This window comes from Fusarium phalaenopsidis, assembly GCF_050370095.1.
Source record: "Fusarium phalaenopsidis strain FUZ10S chromosome Unknown contig_32316, whole genome shotgun sequence".
In the NCBI taxonomy this organism is placed as follows: domain Eukaryota; kingdom Fungi; phylum Ascomycota; class Sordariomycetes; order Hypocreales; family Nectriaceae; genus Fusarium; species Fusarium phalaenopsidis.
The window spans coordinates 709344-729152 of NW_028145399.1; the positions used below are offsets into that span (position 1 = coordinate 709344).

Sequence of the window (19809 nt, forward strand, 5' to 3'; positions counted from 1 at the left end):
AGAAGTAAAAGCTAATTCTAGACTAGAAAATGGAAGAAGAGCACTTCAGTCTTGTTCACAGCTTCGTTATCGTCATGGGCGGGCTCTCAGTGGACATGTCTGGCGACCCCGAACGTACCTGGCCCACGTATTGCAACCGCCTCACCCTGACGCCCGCCTGCTTCGAGGAGTGTTTCGGCCGGGACGAGTTTCTTGACATAGACCTTGGGTTCTTGAGAAAGGAAACTATTAGCAGCCGAGAAAAGACGGACCACCTCGCCAAGGCGCTCATCATCATCCAGGCGCTGTGGTTCTGTGTGCAGTTTATCGGCCGTCTGGCACAGGCGCTACCTGTCAGCCTTCTCGAACTCAACACCTTCGCGCATGCCCTCTGCGCACTTTTTGTCTATGTGCTCTGGTGGCATAAGCCGGGCGTCATGGAGGAACAGTTCGTCTTGCGCACTGAGGAGTCGGAGGCATTGCGGAATTTGTGCGCGGCACAGTGGGCATCGGGCGCATCAGGCATGTTCTACGAAGCCCAGGGAGCGACAAGCACTAACCGGCATCGTCCGCTGAGCCTCTTTGAGTGGAGACCGACGTATGTCCACGGCGGATCTGAGCTGCTCATGAACCTTTGTCGTGGTCGCTAGAACATGACACTCTGCCCTGGGGCTGGCGAGGACTGGTACATCTTTAGCCACGTTGATCGGTGGTTTTATTACCCTCACCTGACCGCACCTGATGAAGTTGATCGGCAGATGATACGGGTGCGCGATACTACCGAGTTGGTCAAGAGATTCGTTCCTGGCGAAATCATCACAGGTACGACGATGGAGCTGTAACCCACCTTCTTATCGTTGGATGTAGACCAGATCACGCTGCGAAGGTGGCGGCGGACTTTTGAGCACGATGAGTACTCGCACAACTACACCGTCTGGCTGCGCGACCGACAGCCAAACTTTGCATGGCCACGGGGCCTCGACAATAGCGCCGACGGCCCCAAGATTAGCCAGGAGCTGGTCAACTCGCTGTTCATGCTGCTCGTTACCAGTCTCTGCTATGGAGGGTTTCATATGCTGGCCTGGGATTCTGCGGCGCTGGCGCCAAGCGGACACAAGCGGGTGCTGTGGAAGGTCGCCTCCCTGCTGGTCCTGACGGTTGGGCCCTTGGGCATGGTGATGTGGGTTGGACTGAGGGTCTGGAGAGGTGCTGACGCCCATCTGCGGCTGAACCGGGCAATGAGTGTCGGCTTTGGTGCGTTTGGGATTGTTTTATTTGTCGCCTACATGGCGTCCCGTGTGTATCTCATCGTTGAGGTGGTCCTCGTCATCCCGTATCTCGACCCAGGAGTGTACAAGACTCTGGCCCTTTCGGAATACTGACCACACCTTGGATAAGGAAAGGAGTTTGGATAGCTTAACTCTATATATTAGAACCATTGTACATCCTAATCTTGCCTGTCATTTCATGCCTGTTACCCTGCCGTACTCGGTGATCGACCTTCCAAGTGTCGTACAAATGAGATGCAGTCCCCATCATTGCTCGTGATCCCAAATCTCAAACTCCCAGCTCACTTCTTTATTCTGCCTCAGTTCATCCCGCTCCCATAGTCAATCAGCTCGCTTCCTCCCTCAGCAACTGCGAGATGGTCACCACTTCATAACCTCTCCTCTTCATTTCCGGGAGCACTTTCCGGAGCATCGGTGCAGTCCAGCTTCTCCGATCGTGACAAATGATGATGCCACCAGGCTGCAGCATGCTCAAGATGTGGCTCGCATTGACATTTGCGTATGGGATCTGCGGGTCATGCGGGTAGATGTTGCCAAGCACGAGACGGTAGCCCAGACGGCCCACCAGCTGTCGCATGGCGGTGCTGAAGAAGCCTGACCCAGGTCGGAAATACCGGGGAGCCGGGGACGAGGCTCCCTCGACGGCGGCATATGACGCGTCCAGCATCTCTTCGACCTGCTGGATCTGCTCCGTCAACATGGTAGTGCTCAGCGACCGCGACGGCTCGTCGTGCATCGCATGGTTGCCCAGCTCACAGCCGCTGCGGATCAGGCTCTGAAGCATCGCCTCCTGGCTGACCGCTTGGGAGCCGATGACAAAGAAGGTTGCCTTGACTCCGTTCTCCCGCAAGACGTCAAGGATTTCTTGAGTGTGCTCGGATGGCGCATCATCGATGGTGAGCGCGATCACCTTTTTGCTGGTTTTGACGGACCACAGCACATCTGGCTATCGTGATTGAAAATACCGGATAAGAGCTGACGGGGGCTTGTAAACGAAGTAGAGGGGAGTGGCCAAGGCCCAGACCATGAACAGAGCGGCCAACATGTCTAGAGCATCCCCTTGAGAGCAAGAGAATCCGCGAGATTCAAGAAGCAAATGGATGTGTGATCACGGTGCAGGTTGGGTGTAGCCATGCAGCAGGTTGATTGGTCTGGAACTTTAGTAATCAGACCGCAATACAGTTCCAGTGACCAGAGTTGACGGACGGCTGAGCCGAAGCTGAGGCCTGCATGCATTGAATGTGACAGTGGCCATAGGCGACTCACAACTCAAGCCTCCTTTGCATATTCCCCAATCAAGTTTTCCACCTCTGGAGCCTTATTTTCGGCTGCTGTAATTGATAGGACGGAATCAGGTGCAGCCAGCGGCTAACAGAAACGCCCGCATTGCTAAACGACCAAGCGCCATTGACTCGAAGGCGGCAACTGGATCTTTCTACACCCCTATCATGGAGGCTTGAGGGATTATCTTCGAAACCGCCACCTGGCTTCATCTTGCTTGGTAGCGAGAGCGGCTGAGGGCCTCCTCGCTGCAACCGACAAACCAACAAGCTGTTCACGTCCAATGATTTTAGATCAGGCTCGGCCTTTCGGTCACCCATTGATTGGTTGTTTTCCCGCTCGGATTCTAGGTACCTCAAGCCCAGAACTAAGAAGCAAAGCAAGGTTGTCCCCTGCTAGACCGACCTCGAACGGGCAAAAGTTTCAACAGAATTACATCTACGACAGGACCGCCGAGTCAGATATGGATGAATAGTGCCAAAGTATACGGCTTCATGCTATGCATCGTAGGATGGATGGTTTCATGCCCGGGAGTTGGACGACGATGCGGGATATAGTTAGACGAGTTCTAATACAGTTGTTTGCCCATGTTGGAAACCAGGTTGTGGTAATGTTATGAGCCTTGATGATCTCATTCAGGCACACTTGGTCAGGCTGCGCTGACCACCACTCCCCCAGTGCCTTGTAGCCCAGCTGTCCGGTCTTGGCAAGGATAGAAAAGGAAAAAGGCGAGCTTCGCAGCGGAAGCGATGTCGTTGAAATATATCTTTGTTAATATCTTACTTTGAGCTTAGTACTAGAGCTTGAAAGCAATATAAATTGGCAGATTCTCCATTAGTATATAGTAATTTACAGTGTTTTACGGCACTGGGTTTTAATGCCGTTACATATTAATAACTGTCTCTTTTGCTGTTGTGGGTGATGGCTTCTTGTCGTCATTGTAGATAACAATAGTATATCAAGTATCAAGTAATTCTAGCTATTAAGCCCTTTAAAGCTAAACTCCTAGGTAAGCCTATAACTTGGATGCTCTCTCTTTTATCCCTCGCCTGTTGCTATTTGCTGCTCCAACCCCGCAACTTCTCACAGTTTTTATACCATCGCCTCCACAATCTCTCTTGCGGACTTTCTATCTCGAGACAGAGGGCTGAGCATGTCACTTACCAAAGACTCAACATGATCAGTCTCATCGAGCTCAGCCCGCATTGTCACCACTTTTGATAACCATTCCTCCATGAGCGTCGTCTCCGAACTGTCCCGGGGAGCCTTGTAGATTATCCAACCACGCTGCGTGGTATCAGGCAACGGAGTTTTTCTCAGAAGATATAGCATGGTCACGCCGAGGGCAAAAACGTCACTTTTGGGCCCCCGTTCTAGATCATCGATGAACTCGCGTGGCACGTACCATGGTGTGCCGCCGGTACATAGCTGCCCGTCGTGTGAAGATGCCAGGCCAAAGTCTATGAGGACAGGACCACGCTCACGGTCGTAGAGAATGTTCCCCGGCTTGATATCGTTGTGTTGAATGTTTTGCCCGTGGAGATATTCGAGAGCTGATGCCATATCACGAAGGATCCGCTCAGCATCATCGGCATTACCGACAAAATAGTGATCATGGGGTCGGTTCCTCCACGCATTAAGATCTGGGAAGGGCAAATGCTCCATATATATGGAGTAGAGACGAGCATCTGACCCGAAAAACCTGATGATAGACGGCTTCATAGTGTTAGTAATGGATACATACGTGGTCGGAATATATATCGTATAATTCACTGACATGTTTGACTTTCCGCAGGATCTGTTCTTCATGCTTCCAGTTCTGAGCCATGGTCGGAATATAAGAATACTGCGAAGCTTGCTTGGTCCGGATAACCTTGACTGCTGTATCGCCAAATACGCCGTGGCGAGCCCTGAAGACGGACGCAAACCCCTTGGTGCTAGCAATGTCGCGCAGATGGAGGAGTGAATAGCTCTCAGGCATAGCTTGAGTATATGAAGCGACAGCCTCCTTGTGGGAATGATTTCCAGCTGAAGGGACTTCTCCCGGGGCTGTGACAAAAACCGCTTGCCCAGGCTGAAGGGTGATCAGGGGGTTGCCGGTACGGACAAGTTCCAGTTGGGGTGACTCTGTTCTCGGGTTCTGAGAGGGCTGAATTGGTCAAATACGCTTAGATAAGTGCTGGAGTTTACATCGCTTACGTTGGGTGGTTTGCTAATTAGTACTATGCTCTGATCAATGCTCTCGGTCTCAATTCGATGTCTCTTAGCCGGAGCTCCGATCGACAGGACGTCCTTCCTTTTCGACCCAGGCTGCGTTCCTCCCGTTTGCGTCTCGAGAAGGTATCGCCGACGGAGGACCAGGAAATCAACAAGCACAGTGGACGACTTAGCTGACGATATCCTCCACGGGCCAGGTGAAACAACGTGAACATCGCGATACTCCAGGGTGTACAGGCTCGGGTCAGTGGTGCTATCGTCGCCATCGTCATCCTGAATGGGGCTAATTTGTATTGGCTGCCGACTTGAGTTTCGCAGAACAAGGTTGTCACTTGCTGGGTCGTAGTAGAAAGTGCACTGAATGTCGGCGGCCAAGGTGAGGGAAAACCAGGCCGACTTGGAAGACTGTAGAACAGCGAGCAGCTCTCCGTGACCGAACGGCACGAGTGCTTCACTGTCATCTAGTGGCGGGGGCCCACGCGGAGATATGACGAGGCGAGCATTCTCGGCTCTAGCTGGTATCTCACTGAGGGATAGGTCTTGTATCGCAATCGGCGCGCCAAGGGGTTCACGGGCGGCTGGCTCAGCCAGTGCGGCATCGTTAACATGGTCCGAGGTGAGACGGGCTTCGAAGAAACCAGACGAAAATGGGTTCGTTGCGGAGCCGTTATCTTCAGACGGCGCCGTTCTGGACATTATGCCAGCGCTGGGTATCCTTTGAGGGGCGATGCATGGGGAACAACTTTTATGTATCAGCTCTTGATTGACGCCATGCGCCGCCTCAGAAGGTCACAAAAGGACGGCGTTGATTGGATCTCCATGCTCGACTTTCACGCAATGGTGACTGGCTAACAGGTGACAAAAAAGAGGGATACTGACACAAAGTCACAAGGCTCGGCATCCAATATCTAAAGTATTATGTAGAAATACACTTAAACATATAAAGAATCTATTAACACAATATTTAACTCATCTCATAATATCTTTTCTTTATCTTTGTATTATTTTATGTAAGCTTCGTTATGTATTATGGTGATATTCGAACCGAGTTAGAGTGGTTTGCGTTCTGGTGCCTCGTTTATTCCTTCACCCAAGTGGCTGGTCGATGCTCGGACCGGGCTAATATTAGGCCGCCAACTCTCCAAGCTCCATCGCATGGCTCCACAACTCAATGCCACCGTTATTGCCATCACCATCACAATCATCATCACCACCGTGACAGGCACCGTCAACATGCCGTGGCGAAAACCCCCACGCGTCAATTTCGAAGAGCAGGCCGAGTACCGGTGGCCGTTTTGGAAAGTCGACCTCGACGAAGACGACCTCTTTGGAGACCTCCACGAGCGCTTCAACACTGTTCCCATGTTCATCCAGGACCCCGACGCCTTCCACCACGACGTCAACGAGATCGCACGCCAGGCTCTTGACAAAGAGGACTTCTGCGCCCGCCTCCAGAAGAGAAGAGATCAGAGGTTGGATGAACTCAAGGATATGCAAGACAAGATCGGCGTCTTTCACCTTTCGGGCTACACTCGACTCGCTGAGAACCAACGGTTCCATCGTCTACGCCTCCAGCGCTATGCCAGTCTAGACTGCCTTGTCGCATTTTGCGCATCGCTTCTGGCGCCCAATGAAAAGGGCATGATGCCATCTCTGGGTCAGTCTGCTGCCGCCGCATGTGTAGCAAGGGAGGCTAACTTGATCACAGATATGTTCCTGCGGTCCGAAGAGCGCAACGCCCGAAGCTCGCTGCTTAAAGGCCTAGCTGCTAGCTTGAAGCCATCGACCCCCGATTCCCGCGATTTAGAGCATGCTGAGTTGCCTCCATCACCACCAGAAGGTGATGGAGAGTGCCCGCCTTCGACAACATTTGGAAGAGACTCGACAACGCTGCCACCCGAATCATGTGCGCCCGAGACGCCCATAAGACGAAAGAGGAAACACTCTGTGGACTTTGACACCGACGACTCGCCGCAAGTGAAACGTCCGCGCCCGCAATCTATCTACGACATGGAACATGATGAGGCAGATACGTCTGGCGTTTCGGAAGAGACGAGTCGTGAAGACGATGTCTCTGAATTCTCTTCCCAACGCAACAAGCATAGCGCAGACAATTTTGTCGACCAAAACACGGACATACCGCCAACTCTCGATCCCCAGCCATATTTATCACCCGTTCATCCAAAATCCGCAGCTAAAGAAGCCCCTCGAAGACTGTCCCCGCAATCCCCGTCGCGCTCTAACACCAAGAGGAGGAAATCGAGCAGCCAGAATCCTAGTTCGACTCGACCATCAACTAAACATTATACACCAGAACCAAGCATTGGAGAGAACACCGTATCGCCTCAAAGAAGGAGTGACCGAATATCCGCCCGATCCGCAACAAGAGAACTGAAAACATGACATCCGCATACTACCGAATTACTGAACAACTAGTTAAATGACTGTCTTCAGTCCACCACGAGCAAAGAAACAACTGCCAATTCCATGACTCTGATCGGGCATCCATACATGACGGCACCAAGACCCAATACCGTAAAACACCGTAACCTCATTATTTTGACTTTTTGTGGCGGCAGCCATGGAAGCATTAAACGGAGGTCCTTCGATCGCTACCGCCATAAAAGGTCAAAGTAACTAGGCTACGGTGTTTTACGGTCTTAGTTTTTGATGCCGTCGTAGGTTGATAACTATGTCTTTGGCTATTGTGGCTGGTAGCTTCTTTTGGACTCGCCATTGAAGATAATGATCAGGCGCCCATCAGTCATTAGGCCAGGATACGATCCGGATGCAGTTTTGCTGTCTCGTGCTGGCCCTTATGTCCACTCCGGGCGACCCGCCCTGCTGGAGAGCAAACAGGCGTACAGGACTCACTCAAACTGGGAGCCGAGTTCTCTCGTGAACCAGCCACCACGGCGACCTGTTTTCATCAATCGAGTTCGAAGGGAACCACCCATCCAGGAAGCCTGAGCAGCTCAGAGTTGACGCAGTGGCTCTTCAAGTCAAGGCCTGATGCCTTCTTATGAACTATGATCTCCAAAGACAGGTCCCATAGTGTCTCGTAGTCGTTGATGCCCCATGTCGTGCATTGTACGACCTATCGATCAATCTTCCTGCCAACCCCGACTGGCCACTGAGAGGATCTTGACAGTGGATCGACTTTGCATAGCTCCCTTGCCATGCGCGACGATTTTGAGGAAGGGGACCAAAACAGTTCTCAACGCCAGAAACAAGAGGAAGAAGGCAACGGGTAGGGGTTCTGGTGATACATCAATGGTCATCATCTTACTCACGGCCCTTCTCCTTTCTGTTAGCCTTGAATACTACATCTCTGAAGGACATCCTGGAAATACATGTTGCATAGATTCAAATGCATCTCTCTAGCAGCTTTCCAATATTTAAAGAGAGCACGGCTCTACTTCTTTTTCAAGACAAATATGCCCCCGAACCAACCATACGCCCTTGTCAACCGTCTTCCATGCCTTCTAGCCACCTCGAAAGGAATCTTACCCTTGGGGTGAGGCTCATGGAAATGGATGCTCCTCTCCACATCCAACGTGGTGGGCGAAAACTGCCAGACAGAGCCGTAGAGCTTCTCTGCTTGGAAGCCCGTGGCCACCATCGCGTGGAGGAAGTCGTTCCAAAGAACCGAGCCGGGAGTCGAGTTTACCTCGGGGTTGAAGAATAGGGTGCGGAATACTTTGAGCGTTCGAGCGTCAACGTGGAATGTTGGTTGGGGATCCGTGTTGTCAGGTTCAGGAGCCTCAGGCGCAGCGGCAGGTGTTGCGGATGAGACGCCCTTGGTCTTGGTCTTGACCTTTGGTTGGGCCTTTGATCCCTGGACTTTATCCTCCGAATGATCCAAAAACACATTCGAAAGTGGTCGGTTCAAGATATCGAGGTCAGGATCCGCGACCTTCTTGTCTGTCGTCGGCGCCGTCGGTTCAACCCACTCAGCAGTTCTCCGGAGCATGCGCGGCTTCGAAAGGAAGCGATGAACTTCTGTTCCTTGCAGCTGCGGCACCTTGGACCGCAAAAGCTCATCGATCTTGGTCCAAACGGCATCCAGGTTGGCCTCTGCTCTCCGCAACGCATTCACCGTCTCCCTCGTCCGGCGTTTGTCAAAGGGGTATGTAAACTTGCCCCTAGAAGGCTCAGCGAGTCTCCCAACGCTGGCCAGGTTCTGCTCCCTGATGGCAGGAAGAAGCTGCGCCCAGGGCTCCCCCCACTGGATGTGTTCCGCTTTGAAGCTATCCAGATGTTCCACTGATGCGTTTTCAAACGTCTGAGCCCATGGTTGGTAGAGGTCAAGTTGCCTCGAACACTGAGCCATGATGGACAAATCACCGAGGATCTTGATCACTTGTGCTGATATCAATGCGTCCGCTTCGGGACTCGACTGTAGTAGACGCTCCAGCTCATCCATGAGGCGAGGTAGGCCGGCCAAGAACAGGTTATAGTCATCTTCCCACAAAGTCTGCAGGAGCCAGATCAGATGTTCCTCGACCTTGCTCCTCTTGACCCCAGCCTTTAGCCTGACCAGTATCTTTGTCGAATCGGCGTCCACTGGGGGTTCGCGGACAAAGAACTTGTGCATGGGAGGTGATGAAGCAGTCACCATCTTGAGCTGCCCCATGGGGCCTTTTGCTGTCTGCTCAAGAAAGTACCTAAACCGGAGCAGACCGACCAGGTACTCCTCTGGCAAGTCTTTTGTGGGTGATATATCCGCCTTGTACTTGTTCTGAAGAATGCGCAGATGCTGGGCTTGTCGATGAAGCTCAGTAAAGGACTCGAGACTGATGTAAGCATCAGTGAGGATGGTCCCAGTGATCCGAGCCCAGAGAAGATGTTCCCGCCGTTTGTCAGTTACAGGGTGTGAACGTCCTTGAGTATCTTTGAGCATCTCCTGTCGGTGATCCTGGATCTCCAGGAACTGATGGGCGAAGTAGGCAGGATCCTCACGAAGAGCCCAAACGTGATCCTCTGCTGCCGACTTCTTGGCTTCGAGCAAAGACTCGAGCCTTGTCAGATCAAGACGCTCCGGGAGTCTGTACGGAGCTTCTGCGGCCATTACTGCCAGCGATGCGAACCCGGAGGAGTCGTTGTCCGTCTTGAGAGGGGGTTCCGGTTGAACGGCATATGCATCACTGATCAAGTCGGCTTCCGGGATTTCGTGAAGGATCTCATGGCAGCAGTCGACAAGAAATTTCATCAGACGATCTTGCACCTCGAGGACAAGAAGCCCCTCTCCCGGGAGGAACTGCTTTCGCGTGTGCATCCAGTCAAAGGCATCAGGATGATCGTCCCATGAAATCAGTTTTCCGTATTCATCTGCTGTGGTGGCCCCATGGAGAATCAACACATACTGGTTGAGAAATATGGGGACCAATGCTCTGGATACGAGACCAAGATGCACGGCGTCGTTGTCGGCCGCAGCGAACGCCGGGGGAGGATGACGGCCTCTGGAATTGAGCAGCAATGGCATCACTTTCGGCTGAGAGAGATCCTCCTGGTTGATATAGGGCCACATGAAGTGATCCTTGTATCTGGTCCCCCTCTCCCGCTGCTCCTTGGATTCTTTTCGGAAGGCTTCAAAGTCTGGGCGGTGAGAGACTGGCATTCCTGGCCAGGCATTGAGGAGGATCTGCAGCCTCTGTTGCCTTGTCTTCTTGGACCATCTCTTCTGGATCGTGGCCTCATGTCGCTGGAGTATCTTGCTCAGAGTATCGTAAGCGGCGAAGATATCGCGAGATCTTCCCTTGGCCTCGCGCCGGACCTCTGCAGGGGAGGGCATCTTGGGCATGGGACCTCCCATGGCTTGGAGGAAGCTCTGGGGGTTGGACCAATCGATTCCGTTAGGGATTCCATCGTCAAAGCCATCAGGGATGTCGAGATCTTGGTCGGAATTAAAAGGATCAAAGCGAAAATCTTGTCTGGGCTGCATCATGACATTTGAACGTGTCTACATCCGGTAGTTGAATGCGGGTGGAGGTGGTCTCACAGGTGGTGGGGTCGTGTCACGTGCCCTGCCACTTGGAGGTTTATTTTAGCGAGGCAGGGGTCCCTGACAGTTGACAGCCACTAACAGCCACTAACAGCCAGGGTCTACCACTCTGCCTCGGGGGCTTGCTCCGCCCACCTCAGCTCGAGGTCTAGAATCCTCAGCCCTAGCAGCCATCGCGACCAAATTGCCTGATTGGTATCGAGGCGTCGATACGTGGCAGGCTGAGCCCGTTGCCCCGTGACAGAAAAAAGCGAAAAAGGGAGCAAAGTGGTTACAGAGGCGGTGTCACACTGTGATGCCCGCCAACGTGATGCCCAAACTACCGTCTTGGCTCTCTAACCAACAGGCGTATCACAGGCTTCTTCTTTGATATTCCTGGTTCACGATGGCCTTGGCAGTGTCGTTTGAGTGACTACACGAAGCGAATGGGGGTGATACAAATGAATGGGCGGCGCCTTCTCAATATGTTTGAGACAAAGTGCATTCCACCTGAAGCAGGGCGATCTTGTGTCCACTTCAGCCCTTTCTCTGAATCTAGCGTTGGACCCTTGATTTCTCTCGTCATTTCTGCAGATTTGCACTTTCATTTTCTTCATTCTGCCTGGTTTTGTTGTGGATAATGCAGAAGCATTTGCGAAGGGGCTTGCACAAGACCCTCCTACTCACACCTGTCCTTCTTGCCGCGCTTGTCTTTCTCCATCTTCTGAGCTACGCCAACAGCAATGTCGAAGCCGAGCCAAGATCAGCGACGGCCAAGACGGTCAAGAAATGCCAAGTCCCTCCTCCCGACTCGGCAAACGAGACGCATTATCAATCTGCACTTTTCATTCCCAACGTAATCCATCAGATTTGGAAGACAGCCGACGTCAGCTCCTACCCAGCTGAAGCATCACATGAATCTTGGAAGACGGCGTTGGAACCCTTGAACTACACCGTCAAGCTATGGACCGAGGACGATGTCGTTTCGCTCATCAAGACGAACTACACTTGGCTCTGGTCGACCTATGAGAGTTATCCGGAGAATATTCAACGGGCAGATATGGCCAGGCTTGTGGTAGTGCATGCAGAGGGAGGCGTGTATGCGGATTTAGACGCCTTTTTAATGTCAGTCAACGGCCTAATTTGCCTACAACATCTTGGCTTCCAAGAACTCTTTCCTCCCACCGGGGACGGCGCTGGGATAAGTAACCACTTCTTCATGGCAGAACAAGGATCGAAATTTCTTCTCTGGGCGCTTCAAGAAGCCAAGCGGCGCGGCGGTTCAGCATCAAGATGGATACTCCTGCCATATCTTCAGGTCTTTTGGTCGACAGGTCCGATGATGATGACATCGGCTCTTCAGCAGTACTTATGGCTGAACGACGAGAAGGACTGCAATTTGGGCATCTTTGAAGACCTTTATGGGGACTCTGTGGTTCACCACGCCGCGGGACGGTCGTGGCAGAGGCTAGATGGGCAGTTATTGAACTGGACGGCAGATCATGTGGAGCTGGTGACCAAGTGGTTAACTATTGGATCGTTGGCTCTGACTCTGGGGTTCATGTGTGTGATAATTTGGCGGCGTCGCTTTTCAAGGCGAGTCAACCTGTATTAAGTAGTTGGGGAACTGTGTCATGTCATCACGGGTGGGCCATTCTTGTCTCTTTTTGTTCGTATACATTGTAAATCAGCAGGTATTCTTCACTTCTGCAAGCACGTTGTAAGAACTTACGATTCTCTATCACCACTAAACTCGAACAAGCCACCAACGCTATTGAACCACTCCTTGAGGATGATAGTCCTGCACCAGTCTCCCAACTTGTCAGTGAGGCCGAAACATCCACGTCAGTAATGCCTCACGCGAGAGGCGTATAGATGGTGTCGAAACTCTTATATCCCACACCTTGGACGAATGTCTGCAGCCACGGGCCTTGTGTTTTGGCGTGGGCCAGTTCCCAGTAGAGATTTGCATGTGCGTCGCCGTCGACGCGGTATTTGGGCGATCCGTCCGCCTTCCGTTCGTCGGCATAGTAGAATCTTCACGTCATTAGTCTCCCAGGCGCGAATTCCGGAAGCGGATCGAGGGCTTACTTGTATCCACGGTCTTTGTACGCCGCCGAGGCCACCCAGATCATGTGAGCGGCGCCCGACTTGCCGACACCCGCTGAGAGAAATCTAGGGAGGATGGCGACGTTGAGGACATTACCGGTGTAGATAAAGGTGCGTGCGGCCGATGCCGGAAGCTGTGCAAAGCCCGAGACGGCCTGTTGCGCGGCGATAAAGGCACTGTGGATGTTGATGGTCGTGTCGACACTGAAGTCGGCAAAGGAGAGGGCGAAGGGGTCGTCGGCGGGGGTGAAGTGCACGGCGCTGACTGCGATGCGTCAGTCGGCCAGCGACGGCACCGTGGGGGACGAGGGAGGGCTTACCATTGTAGATGACGACACTGGGGATGCCAAACACCTTTTTCACTTTCGTAAAGGCATTGACCACATCATCCGTCTTGGAGAAGTCGCTCGGGATGTTCAGCTGGTTCTCGGTGCTGTCGGCCTCCTTCAGTGAGCGGGCAGCAAGGGCGACCTTGTAGCCCTTGGAGGCAAAGGTGCGGGTGACGGCCTGGCCGATATTAGGACCGGCGCCGAGGATGAGGACAACGGGGGATTTGGCGGCCATGGTTTAATGCTGGATCGACTAAGGATAAGTTACTTCGGGTATTTCGTACTTGGTTGTGCCTCAAAAGGGGAGAAGTTAGGCGCAAGTCCTATTCAGCATAAAGCCTTCTAGCCGAGTGCTTGGATACAGTCGTACTTATAGCACTCTGTACTCTTACTTCTAGTGGTATATGGCTCGTATGTTAATCCTTATCAAGCCATAGCACGTCATGGCCGTCTTTGATGTGATATTGTCAGCCAAGCAATTTGTCAGCCCAAGCAATTTGTCAGGCCGGAGAGTAAAGAACGTCTCCTCCGGTGGCCGAACGACTAATCATAAGCCCTAGCTCTGTTAAACGTGGGGGGCAACATGGAAGTGTGGTGTTTAATCAAGCAATGATGCTAGTCGTTGCTCCTATGGCCAAATCATTCCATCTACCCAGCATAACCTGCCCGCAGCACTAAATATGTTCCTCGAGGTGAAAGGGTCAGATAGGGTAGCAGCTATTGCTAAACGTCAACTTGCCTATGATATGACACTCGGAGCGAGAGGCCAACATACTCTTCACTCTTACAAGGCTCCACAGCCAATCTTTGACAACAAGGCTTACACTATTAGCTGCTCATATTCAGATGGACAGCTGAAGATGTATGCCACTCACCCGATAGAGCCACCCGGGCTGGGAGTGGAGGCTGGATATGTCATGTTCCAGAGCATTTGTCATGACCAACGACCTCAATACCTTTTAACAAGGCGCTACTGCGTATCGTAATGGCAGGGATTGGGGCGAATCGGCAGAGCCAAGGTGGCCAGGGACGAAGTCAATAGCCTGGATCTAAGCTTCACCAGCGTGGTATCAGCTGCAGAGAGAGCATCCTTCCTTTACGATTCTGGCACTTCTGCAGATCCAGGAGACGTGGCCCCGCTCTGTAAACAACAGCTTGGACTTGAGGATTAGTCAACTAGACGTGAGGGTAGAAGCCGCATCTGGTAGTTCAAAGCAATTTATGACTGATCTAGAGATATAAGGCGCTTGTTACATCCGGAGCGCGCGCAGGAGAGATGCAAGGCGCTTGTTATATTCCGGGGCGCGCGCCTGTTATATCCGGAGCGCGCGCCCGCGTAAAGAAAGATTATCAATCAGTTAACCTGATTGATAAGATAGATAAGATCTGCTAGAATGCTAGTAGCGTCTCTATATAAAAGGTACCTCCCACCCTTTTATTCCAGGTAGATACTCATGCCCTAAACCAGCTCTATCAAGTCATTTCATTTACCGCTTCATGGTGAAAAACAGCCTAGTAGACCTCACGATATCAGCAATTGGTCCTGTCTTCAAATAATAGTTTCCTGCCAGTCAGCCAGTCACCTCGATCCGTGCAACTCTCACAACATGACTAGACTGAATGGAAAGACGGCTGTCATCACCGGCGGCGCTACCGGCATCGGCCTCGCAGCGGCAAAACGCTTCATCGAGGAGGGTGCCTTCGTGTTCATCTTCGGCCGCCGACAGGAAGCGCTCGACGCGGCTCTGGCCGACCTTGGGCCCAATGCCCGCGCGGTAAAGGGTTCAGTCTCGGATCTGGCCGACCTCGACCGACTCTACGCGGCGGTCAAGGCTGAGTGTGGAACCATCGATATCGTCTTTGCCAATGCCGGGGCAGGAAACCAGCTTCCGCTCGGCGAGATCACGGTCGAGCACTGTGACGAAATCCTCGACACCAATGTGAAGGGTTCCATCTTCACGGTCCAGAAGGCGCTGCCGCTGATGGGCCAGGGCGGTTCAATCATCTTAACCGGATCGAGCGCTGGCACCACGGGCTCCCCAGCATTCAGCCTTTACGCCGCGAGCAAGGCGGCTGTGCGTAACCTCGCGCGGACCTGGGCGGAGGACCTGAAGGGCACCGGCATCCGAGTAAACGTGCTGTCGCCCGGGCCGACGGCGACCGAGCTCGCGAAGGAAGCGCTGGGCGAGGAGGGCATGAAGGTCTTCGCCTCGCTCAATCCGCTCCAGCGTATGGCCGATCCAGCGGAAATCGGCGCGGTGGCTGCCTTTCTCGCGTCGCAGGACAGCAGCTTCATGACCGCCAGCGAGGTTGCCGTCGACGGCGGCCTCGCGCAAATCTAACGGGCTACGCGCAGCCGGTCGTGGCAGGCTTGGGCTGTTGCCAGATACCTGAGAACTTGGTCCCTCAGTCATTGTGGAGGGGCTGCTTGTCTATTTGACGATAGAGGGCGAACCGGGACGCAGCTTAGGACCATAGTGTAATGCTAGTGAAATCAAAACCTGAGCCCATAACCAATTCCACGGTTCTGATCCATTGCTACACGGACCAGTCCTCACACCCTCCTCTCCTACATGCTTGAAAGAATCTCAACTCAAGCCAGGTGCGTGGTGTTAAAGAGCCGGTTGCTAGTGTAAGTCGACTTTGTCCAGAAGGGGCCAGAAATATCGTAGTCGGCGGCAAACCCGTGCAAACGTTGCCGGACCCATGCCATGGCGACTGGCAACCCCATGAAGCCTGCGGCCCTTGGCAGGATGGATAGTCGTCCTTTTCGGCGCAGAACCATCGGTTGCTCGAGTGCGGACGCTCCTTAATCTTTTGGAAGAGTCCGTTCTGCCATATCACTAGTTAAGACAAGCAGAATGCGCATTTCAGTCGTACATCAGCTACTGATAACTGATAGTCTAAATGTGATGTGTTCATTGTGAGGGCCATTGCCTAGCCAGAGCTCTTCCTTTTGATCATGAGCGTTGTGCTCATACCTGGAAGTTCCCTTTAACCTGAGGAATAACTGCCTCCTTTCATCCGACGCTGAAATTGTCTCGGACATTAGAAACCTGCTTTATAGGAATTGGCGAGGACCCCCCCGACACGTCTTGACCTTGCGCAGAAAGTCAAACTCGATCAACAGGTTGATATAAAGGCCTCGGATTTGCGAAGGGTTGTGCTTGGTAAGGATAATTGCCGAGAATCACGGGAGCCAATGCACTACGTCCTCCTTATCACACTGGCTCTTTGAGCACAACATAGCGCCAGATACAGAAGTAGTAGAGGTCTATTAGCTTAATTGATCGACCTTGGAGTTACTCAGTCAAAAGTCCTTCAGCGTGTCCTTTCCCAAGCCTATGGAGGCAGTGCTTTTCCAATGCCAGTGAAATCAAAACCCGTGCCCATGATCTCTTCCATGATTCATGTACCGGTACGCCAACCATCTGGTACTACCTTTCCTCTCCTAAAGGCTCAAGAAAGGTCCATCTCAGGCCTCACAGTGAGAAGTCGGTTGTCGGTGTCGGTTGACTCTGTCCCGGTAAAGTCGTCTTCCGATACTCTGAGTGCGACCAGACTGGCACCGGAACGCCGCATCATCTTATTCAGATCATGGTTTCTCTCGGTCACCTTGGGATGAACAATTCCTGCCACAACCGCAATGCGGATTTGTCGGTGGGATTTGCGGATCTGCTCAATGAGGTCCCTCATCGTCTGTCCGCTGTTGATGGCCGAATCAACCAAGATGACCGTTCTTTTATCCTGCAAATGGTGGTTGATGTCGGACGCCGTTGCACCACTAAGAAGCATTGTATGGGGGAATGTTTCGTTGATACCACGAGCCATAGGCTCGCCTCCACTAAGTCCGCTGTTCATCCTGCAGCCGGTAGTGACTCAGCTGCTGGCCCTGTTCGCCTGCCATGGGATGCTCCTCGAGGCCAACCAACTCAGATACATACTCAAGAGCCAGGTACACCTCGACATATTTGTGCACTTCTCTCAACATGGGGCTGGCAGTAGAGGGATTGCTTATAGAAAACAGCAGCAACTTCGCCGCCCCCTTCTCGGATTTAGCATGCACCATGTCGAATCTATGACGCACAACTGACTTGACAAAGTCCGAGTCGCCAAGGCGTACCGCTGGTATCATGGTCTTGTTGATGTCGCAAGACGCAAGGCTTTCCATGGCTGAGATGAGTTTCGTACTGGGATTTCCGTCCTGCTCATCTCCAACCAGGATGACAGCTTCATTAGCTTCTTTGAGCATCATGAAGTCAATAGGGCCTTGTCCAAACGCCCAGACATACAAATTCAAATTCTCACGAAGGTGATGAACGATTTTGCCTTTGCTGATTGGGGTAATGACGAACCCGGTAGAATCAGAGATTCCCTCTCCGCCCACAACGTTCACCCTGTCAGAGAGGCCTTGTCTCATCAAGACCTTTTGGCAGACAAGTGACAGCCCCTGGGTAACAACCACCGCCAAAATGTTAGGGTGCTTCCCAGCTGCCCGAAGCAGCGAGACAACCCCCGGATTCACCTCGACAGACGCGGCCACGGCTTCGCACAGATCACCGTACTGGTCGTCATCTGCTGCCTCCTCCAACAGCAGGGTTGTTTGGAGAAGTGTTGTGTGCGAAAACCCAGAGAACCGTCAAGGAGTTCCTTCAGCTTATCAGTAATCGTGCTCCGGGGCAGGATCCGATCAACGGCCTTCGAAAGTAATGAGTTCGTGTCTGACGACATGAAGGTGTTGTCAGCATCCAAAACCAGAGCGGTCTCCGGCGGCTCACATCTCCAATCAGGATATATTTTGTCCAATCGCTTAGTGACAGAATGGTCGTTGCCCTCCGGAGTTCATGTATCCCAAAAATAATTGACCACGAGCTCAGCCCTCTCACACAGGGATTCTGGGTCCGTGAGAACGTGGAATAAAATACCAGACCGGAAGCAGACATGGCGAACGCCAATGATCTCGGCTTCCTGCCATCTGCGCAAATGTTCGACAGAAACCACAGGTCAGTCTCTATGCTCGTCTTGCAACTGACGCTGGAAAATGCATTCCGCTGGCGTGTTCAGGTAGATGATGTGAGTGAAGACATGAAAATCGTTCACTGCGTACACTGGCTGGCCGACAGCCTGTTCCTCAGGCCAAAACATGAAGTGCGCCGTGGCAATGGCCATTGTCTCTTTTTCAAGTGCGTCCTTCTTGATTTTTTCGATGGCTCGTGCTCGCCAAGCTGCTTTTCGCTGTTCTCCTAGAGCTTGGAATGCTTCGAGACCACCCGGGACGAGGCTGTCGATCACTTCGAGGCCTTCGTAGAAGGCAAGATGGCTGAACGACTCGTGTTCCTTCAGATACTTCATCATGAAAGACTTGCCTGAGCCGGGTACACCGTAGAGTCCGACAACCGTCGGTTTCTCGCTCTCTTGGGTCCCCTGGCCCTGGCTGGTAGTGTTCAGAAGGGTCGGGAGGTCAGAAAAGCCCACCTCATGCGTATAGGTGAGTGCGTTGCTAACTGCAGCTCCCGCCGTGGTAGGCGTGTCCATGTTGTGTTGGAAAATGCTAGAGTGTGTACCAATAGAAAGGTAGAGTCCATGGATAGAATGCGGCTGCAGAGGTAGCATTTCAAGCAAATACATCCTTGGGATTTCTCCTATTATACTAATTCTTCGTCAAGCAGATGCCCAAATTCTGATCCGCCATCCAACGCGTGGTCTCGGAAACCGACCGCTGTTTGGCGTGCTCGTGCTGGGATAGGCCTCCCTCTTCACGGGAACGGGCATATTTCTTCCCTATCTGTATGTATCCATCACGATTGCGGTATGTCCCCGACCAAACGGAATGAAGCAGCGTTTGCAAAATGTCAATGCTTCAGGGGGCTGTTGATGGATGGCTGAGGAAATCTGTTTGGCCCGGGATCGACGGTATTGATATGCGGCTCGCCTAAATGCATCCCCAATCAACCTCGAAAACTATTTCCAGTGTTTCATGTATAGAAAAGGGGGCCAAAAAAATTAGAGCCGGTAACAAACTCGAGCAAACCTTGCCTTAGTTCCTGGCGACCCCGTGAATCTTGTGGTCCTTGGCGGGATTGGCCACTTCACATATGAAACCCAGGACCGGAGAGCGGCATAAATATGCAAGTAAGCGGGAAATCTACCGTCTCAGAGAGTGTTTCGACGAGATATGGATTAGAACACACAATGCCCCCACCGACCTACGTGAGGTGTAAGATGAAGATTAGCCAGCCCGGCCAAACACCAGACACCCATCAATTAAGCGAGCCGCTGTTCGTTTTCCAACCAATCATATGAGCATGGCCATTGTCATAACTGATAATAACGCACAGAGGCGAAGCAACTGCGTCTTGGCTGAGGTATTTTTAGTCCTCCTCTGTGCCTCGGTAAAATCTTGCATGGCCAAGTCTTGTGGGAAGGGGACAATGCCAATCTCGTACGCAGGTCACATGGCGAATTTCACACTGTATGCAAACGCGCCTCTGTCGTTCCTGCGTGATTGTATAGCTAGAGCCTTGGAAAGATACCTCACCTTACAGGAGTAGATATGAAGGACACAGCGGTCTCAGTCGCTGGCTTGGTTGGTGCCAGCGCCTTGTATCAATCAGGAAGGTCA

The 19809-nt window shown here is 52.4% G+C and overlaps 9 protein-coding genes across 9 annotated transcripts; 3 read left to right on the plus strand and 6 right to left on the minus strand.

The window, feature by feature from the left end:
* Window positions 1–29: 29 nt before the first annotated feature.
* On the plus strand, window positions 30–1361 carry LRP88_11802 (uncharacterized protein; the record flags this gene model as incomplete). The annotated part of the gene is made up of 2 exons (XM_083248217.1): window positions 30–577; window positions 866–1361. 2 exons carry the CDS (start codon window positions 30–32, stop codon window positions 1359–1361), a joined length of 1044 nt encoding a protein of 347 aa, XP_083095647.1.
* A 232-nt stretch (window positions 1362–1593) lies between these two features.
* On the minus strand, window positions 1594–2313 carry LRP88_11803 (chitin deacetylase family protein; the record flags this gene model as incomplete). Its single annotated transcript, XM_083248218.1, has 2 exons — window positions 1594–2185; window positions 2234–2313. 2 exons carry the CDS (start codon window positions 2311–2313, stop codon window positions 1594–1596), a joined length of 672 nt encoding a protein of 223 aa, XP_083095648.1.
* A 1328-nt stretch (window positions 2314–3641) lies between these two features.
* On the minus strand, window positions 3642–5462 carry LRP88_11804 (uncharacterized protein; the record flags this gene model as incomplete). Its single annotated transcript, XM_083248219.1, has 3 exons — window positions 3642–4265; window positions 4327–4698; window positions 4749–5462. 3 exons carry the CDS (start codon window positions 5460–5462, stop codon window positions 3642–3644), a joined length of 1710 nt encoding a protein of 569 aa, XP_083095649.1.
* Window positions 5463–5921: 459 nt separating this feature from the next.
* Window positions 5922–6523, plus strand: LRP88_11805 (uncharacterized protein; the record flags this gene model as incomplete). The annotated part of the gene is made up of 2 exons (XM_083248220.1): window positions 5922–6427; window positions 6475–6523. The coding sequence occupies 2 exons, from the start codon at window positions 5922–5924 to the stop codon at window positions 6521–6523; spliced, it is 555 nt and encodes a 184-aa protein (XP_083095650.1).
* A 1658-nt stretch (window positions 6524–8181) lies between these two features.
* On the minus strand, window positions 8182–10713 carry LRP88_11806 (uncharacterized protein; the record flags this gene model as incomplete). Its single annotated transcript, XM_083248221.1, has 1 exon — window positions 8182–10713. The coding sequence occupies one exon, from the start codon at window positions 10711–10713 to the stop codon at window positions 8182–8184; it is 2532 nt and encodes an 843-aa protein (XP_083095651.1).
* Window positions 10714–12605: 1892 nt separating this feature from the next.
* Window positions 12606–13422, minus strand: LRP88_11807 (uncharacterized protein; the record flags this gene model as incomplete). Its single annotated transcript, XM_083248222.1, has 3 exons — window positions 12606–12786; window positions 12841–13123; window positions 13179–13422. 3 exons carry the CDS (start codon window positions 13420–13422, stop codon window positions 12606–12608), a joined length of 708 nt encoding a protein of 235 aa, XP_083095652.1.
* A 1372-nt stretch (window positions 13423–14794) lies between these two features.
* Window positions 14795–15529, plus strand: LRP88_11808 (SDR family NAD(P)-dependent oxidoreductase; the record flags this gene model as incomplete). The annotated part of the gene is made up of 1 exon (XM_083248223.1): window positions 14795–15529. One exon carries the CDS (start codon window positions 14795–14797, stop codon window positions 15527–15529), a length of 735 nt encoding a protein of 244 aa, XP_083095653.1.
* Window positions 15530–16646: 1117 nt separating this feature from the next.
* On the minus strand, window positions 16647–17439 carry LRP88_11809 (uncharacterized protein; the record flags this gene model as incomplete). Its single annotated transcript, XM_083248224.1, has 2 exons — window positions 16647–17049; window positions 17132–17439. The coding sequence occupies 2 exons, from the start codon at window positions 17437–17439 to the stop codon at window positions 16647–16649; spliced, it is 711 nt and encodes a 236-aa protein (XP_083095654.1).
* Window positions 17440–18191: 752 nt separating this feature from the next.
* Window positions 18192–18722, minus strand: LRP88_11810 (ATP-binding protein; the record flags this gene model as incomplete). The annotated part of the gene is made up of 1 exon (XM_083248225.1): window positions 18192–18722. One exon carries the CDS (start codon window positions 18720–18722, stop codon window positions 18192–18194), a length of 531 nt encoding a protein of 176 aa, XP_083095655.1.
* Between the last annotated feature and the right edge of the window lie 1087 nt (window positions 18723–19809).